Below are 6,000 nucleotides of genomic sequence, written 5' to 3'. Positions count from 1 at the left end.
TTAAAACGTAACTTCTTTAATTATAGAAGCAGCGGAAGTTAAAGTGAGTTCAGGTCCTGCAGTGGCACATCAAGAATGAGCAGCGGTTATACACCGACAAGCGCTGGGTGAGTGGGTGGGTTTCTCTGCGCTCCACTGTGTGTTTGTGTGTTGGTGTGTGTGTGTGTGTGTGTGTGTGGCGTGTGTGTGTGTGTGAAGTTGCGGCAGTGAGGAGATTACCCCTAAAAGTGCGGACTGTCAACAGACGCCAGGTGACCGGACCGAGGAGATGCTGCTAAAACACAACGGGAGTCTTCTTCTGCTCACCGTCACCTGCATGTGCTTCTCAGGAGGTTTGCTTTGGTCCTACCAAGAAGAGGATGCCACTGACGGGTAAAATTGTGTGTGTATGTGAACCCAAAATAACTTGAAAGGTCCTTGCAGTTTATGTGCAATGAAATTATGACTTTACTTTCGAAATGTTTCATCCGCAGTGAGAAATGCTCGGAAAATAATATTTCTACCACAAAGTACCCCTGCGTGAAGTCAACGGGAGAGGTTACGACGTGTTACAGGTACAGCAGAGACTGTCAGCGGAGTGATTTATACTTCTATGCAGTTGTGATTGTGGGAATGTTTGAGTGAAAGGGTTATAATTATAATCTGCGCCAATGCACGTAGCTCAGCATGATGTCAGATTCGGATTTGTTAATGTGACATATAAAAAGGTTTTGATTTGGTAGACAGTGGGTGCAGTTCTCTTTTTATGAAGTACTGAATGGTAAATGAAGACTGCGTAAGCTGTCACTGCCTGGGGCTAATAATAATTAAACGTCTTCTTCATTTTATCTACTGTTTATAAAAGTTATCATATCTGCGCTTGTAGGCATGTATTTATGCTCTGAAGAGTTTTCCTGTGACAGATGTGGATTCTCCACCTTATCATCCTTTGTGAATTAAAGGGATCATAGGCATACACAAGCCTTTAGACTGGCCTTGTCTGTGCTCAGAGACTGCCTCTAATTATGACAGTTCACAGGCATAGTGGACACAGCTATGCCCCGCAGCAAAACTTCTGTCAGAGGCTTTGGATTAAGTTAATCTGTCTTCACTGCGAGGGGTGCCTCACAGGCATAATAAAAAAAATACTCGTCACTACATACTTTAAAGAGATGGTCATATTAAAAATGTGTAAGAGACAGGGCAGATTTCATGTAAGCAGCCGAGTGTAATAAATGCCGTTAGTGTTCATCATGGGTGTGAGTAAGTTTTCCACAAAGCTGAATCATTTAATTAGCGGCAACTACAGACATGCTACTGCACCACCACCCACACAAACCTCCTTAGGGTGTTCCTTTAAGATATATGCTTGAGAATTTATTTAATTTTGGCTTGGACAGATACTAAATGCTCAAACACCACTTTGCTTGGTAATGCTCTATGTTTTGATTCGAGCTCACAATGTGGGTGTGCTGCAGCTTTGGAAGCAAAATCATACGACCTATTTAGGGAAGTAATTTCAAACATTTTGTCAGTGAGCTTGAGTTATAGAAGCCTCTATCGCTGTATGTGCTTTTGGGAAAGAACATTGAGAAGTAAAGAAATGGCAACCTTTTGGATGTCTCCTCCACATTTCACAGACTTTAGAGAGGTCCATTTTTGCATCACTTGACAAACTGCTGGCCGCGGTTCAAGCACACAGTAACATCCTGTTTGATCTCCAAATCTCAAACACACTCTTAACATAACGATGTTGGTTTACGGTTATTGGCTGCAGCCACAGTTGTTTCCCACAATGTTTACTTAAAGAAGAAAAGTTGTTTTAGCTAAGAGCCAAGATAATGCGTCCTGGGTGCATTTCAGGTCGCATGCACAGTGTGAGCTGATAACTGTCTGTCAGCCAAAAATGGTCAGATAGCAAAGTTCATTGTAGTCATCATAGGAAAGAGGATAGAATAGCTGAATGGGGATGTATAAACACAATCTCATGTTCAGTACATCCACACGAAGGAATTACTAACCACTCGCATCTCATTTGCTGAATAAGATGAGTTGCACTGTCCAAGGTTCTTGTTTAACATCATTAACAGACTACTTAATCCTGCTCAGTCTGCTTTCCCTGTCATGTCTGCTGATGACTGTGAAGAATTTATAAGTTTTCTTAGCTGGCAAGATTAGGGGCATCGGGTTTTAGCTCAAGTCTGGATTCTTTCAACCTGTCCCGTTGCCCAAGTTTAATCTGATTTCCACGACAGCTCACTGATATATTCTCACACATGTACAATTCGTCCTGCCCAGCTGACGTTATCATTTACATATTTATTCAAGAAGTCCAGTCTGCAGTAGCATGGTGGTGTGGTCGTTAGCAAGCAAGAAGGTCCTGGGTTTGAATTTAGCCTTGGGTCTTTCTTTGTGGAGTCTGCATGTTTGACACAGGTCTGTGTGGGTTCCTCTGGGTACTCAAGGTTCCTCTCAAAGACATGCATAGGGTTGGGTTAATTGTTCAATCTAAATTGACTGGAGGCGTGACGGGTTGTCTGTCTTTGCGTGTTAGCCCTGTGACAGATTGATGACCTGTCCAGAGCGTACCCTGCCTCTTGTCAGCTGGGATATGCTCCAGCCCCTTCTGACCTTGAATTCGATAAGTGGAAGGAAATGGATGGATGGTTCTGCCTGTCATTTACTGCTGCCTTCTCTTTATTATAAATCAGACCCTTTCATCTCGCTGCACACCAGATTAGTTTAAAACACTCAGCATCTTCCCTCTGCTTAAAGAAACCTCCCTAGATCTCAGTGTTTTAGATAACATTTTACAGGCCCATTTATTAACTGCTAATCGTTTCTAGAAGGCTTGAGAATACTGTCGCTCATCAGCACCTTCAGCTGGTTAAAGGAAATGGTATCGTTGACAAATTCCAATCAAAACCACACTACTGAAACAGCTTTACTGGAAGTTGCTAATGATATTCTGATGCACTTGGATAAAGGTGGTGTCAGTTTTTGACACCACTGATCATCTCACTCCCAATAACATTACAAAGCTGGGTTGGCATCTCTGGCACTACTCTCAAACGGTTTTTATCATACTTACACAGACACTTCAGAGTTCATATTAATAACTGAAACTGTAGCTGCTGTCATCACTGCTCATAATATTAGGGTTATATGTGTTACCCCTAGATCATCTGCTTAACAGCTTCAGAAACATATCTAGCTATTTCTATGCTGATGATGCACAGCTGTACATTTCTGTTAAACCCAACAGCCTCAACAGATGCTCCTACCTCTGTGAATCACTGTCAGCTGAGGTTGTCAGGTTTGGCCCTGACAGCTTCTCTAAGGAGATCGGCCATTCCTTCTAAGCCCATCTTTAGCTGGTTGTGAATGCAGCAAGCTCGAGTGCTTATGAAAACAAACTGGCACTCACACATCGCCGCTTTTCTTGCTGCCCTTCACTGGTTTTCAGTGAAATTCAGAAATAAATTTAAAAAAAAAAGTATTAATAACATATAAAGCCCTACATGGCTTGGCCCCTGTGTGTATATGAGCGCTACTGAGACCTTATTCCAGTAATTGGCCTCTCCAATCGCCTGATCAGTCTCTTAACTGTTCCACACTCTTATTTTAAAACCAGAGGTGGTCATGCTTTTCAGGTTGTAGCTCCTGAACTTTGGAACAGCCTTCCTCAGCCTATCAGGTCGGCTAAATCAGTCGTGTGTTTGAAATGACTGCTGAAAACTAATTTGTATAGGTTAGCCTATCCTTACACTTTCTCCCATTACTTTAAACATGGTATACACCTAAGGAATATGGATGGAAGTATTTATGTTAAATGAATGTGTGACTGTAGCTGGAATATGTATGCTTATCTTTAATGTGTGGTTTTATTCAAACTGTGGAGCACTTTGTCACTGCGTCTTTTAAAAAATGCTAGAATATAATGCTAGAGAGTTATTATTATTAGGAAAAAAGACTAGAGTGATTGGCATTTGATAGCATGAACCTGCATGCTGCATTTTTCTCAAAATACAGTCGCAGAGTGCTATTATGCCTTGGCATGAATGAGACATTCTTCAAAGGGAACCAAGCACCATTTAAGTTGGCAGGATTCAGCTGCCAAAGGAAAATAAAGGCTTATGGCATTCATTACGCACTCTGTAGAGTATCAGTGTGTCTGCACATCTCGGAACATTTTGTTGGTTTGCTAAACACTGTTGAAAGAGCTGTTTATGTAAAAGGTGTTGCTAGATGGGCATCAGTACCACAGAAATTTACAGTCCACAAGGCTGTGAGCAGAGGTGTTGCAGAAGTTACAAAGAAGTAGTGTGTATGACTAGCTTTTAGTCAACGTGATATGCTTTCAATGAAGATTTTTTTCAGGGCAGTCATCACAATATATTTTTTGAAGCTATTGTATTACTTTAATTTGCATTTTACAGTGAATTTTTTACCAGAAAGAAAAATAGACCTATTTTTCCTCATGCAGTGGCACTGTATGCACAACACTGATGCACCACTGATCATACTGAGAAAACAGGACCAGAGGAGAATTGGTACCAGGGCTCATTTGTCTCTGCACATATATCTCTCAGTTTCGCTTCTGGTCTGATCTTCTCTCACTTTCTGTTTGAGTTGTTTCACATTAAGATTTCAATATTATGGGTTGTACTGAATTAGGATTCTGCATTTCTAGTCATAGCGTTTGATATGCTTGGCTCATACTAAAGCTAAGGCAGGAAAAGCTGTGTAGAGTTGCATTTGAATAAAAAATACATAGGATTGCAACATAAAAGCCTTACAAAATAACAGACAAGGGTTTGATTAACATGATACATTGAGCTTTGTGTTTGTTTGGCAGCATCTTCTGCCTGTTGTGTTGTTACATTGTAACACCCAGAATTTATGTCATAATTGTTGCCAGTAGCAGGGTTTATGTTGACAAAGTTTTTTGTTTTTTTTAGCAGTGCTGTTTTCTGTTATACTGTATTTTTTATGAAACCACAGTTGTTGACGCTCAAACATCAATTCTCCTAAATTAGGTCATTTTTCTTTTTGTGGCTTAGCTTGAGCTGAGCTTGATTTCTGATTTATTGGAACACTGCATGGAGTATTATCAAGCAACGTGCTTTATTTGAATCAGTGTTACAAATTTAAAGGCCTTCCAGTTCTTGCTGAGCAGTTGAAAATAATGTCTTGTGAGACATAGTCATTGGAAAAATACACTCGATGGTCACGTTATTGTGTGCATCTGCTCAACTGCTTGTTAATGCATATATCTAATCAGCCAATCACATGGAAGCAACTCAGTGCATTTAGACCTGTAGTCACAGTTAAGACAACGTACTGTTTTCTCTAGAGTTTACAGAGAATGGTCTGAAATTATCCAAGGAGCAGCAGATCTGTGCAAAATACCTTAATGATGCCAGAGGTCAAAGTAGAATAGCCAGACTGCTTCGAGCTAACAGGAAGGCAACAATACCTCCAATAATCATGTCACAACACAGATATGCAGAAAAGCATCTCTGAAGCAGCAGCAGAAGACCACACTCCCATCAGTGTATGTCTTCTCTCAGAAAACTGAGGTCACAGTTCACACAGCCTCTCCAGAATTCAACAACAATTTCTGCAGCAACATTCAGATGGTAAGACCAGAATTTGGTATAAACAACATGAATGGATGGATCAATCCTACCTTGTGTCACCTGTTCAGGAACCTAGTTGTGTTGTTATAGTGCCGGGGATATTTTCTTGAGCATCATTTAAAGACCACAACATACTTGATAATTTCCTGATGACCATGTCCATCGCTTTATGACCACAGCATAACAATCTTCTGATGGCTGCTTGCCAACAGGATAACACACTATGTCACAAAGTGCAGATCATCTCAAACTGGTTTCTTGAACATGGCACTGAGTTTACTGTACTCAAATGCCCTACACAGTCACCAGATCTCAGTTTAACAGAGCAGCTTTGGAATGTTGCAAAATGGGAGAGTTGCATCATGGATGTGCAGCAACT

General features: G+C 40.9%; 1 protein-coding gene across 1 annotated transcript in view; it reads left to right on the top strand.

The window, feature by feature from the left end:
• Positions 1-268: 268 nt before the first annotated feature.
• ccbe1 (collagen and calcium binding EGF domains 1) overlaps positions 269-6,000 on the top strand; it is a 53,791-nt gene continuing 48,059 nt past the window's right edge. Inside the window, exons 1-2 of the mRNA XM_085358354.1 lie at positions 269-372; positions 474-554. Coding sequence (XP_085214480.1) covers positions 269-372; positions 474-554 — 185 coding nt within the window. The remainder of the gene's footprint in view (positions 373-473; positions 555-6,000) is intronic.

The sequence above is a fragment of the Diplotaxodon limnothrissa genome, linkage group LG7 (assembly GCF_057381915.1).
Source record: "Diplotaxodon limnothrissa isolate DT_005_m linkage group LG7, D_limnothrissa_male_GT1.1, whole genome shotgun sequence".
Classification (NCBI taxonomy): Eukaryota; Metazoa; Chordata; class Actinopteri; order Cichliformes; family Cichlidae; genus Diplotaxodon; species Diplotaxodon limnothrissa.
The sequence above is the reverse complement of the archived record's forward strand: the minus strand, read 5'-3'. Positions and strand labels throughout refer to the sequence as shown.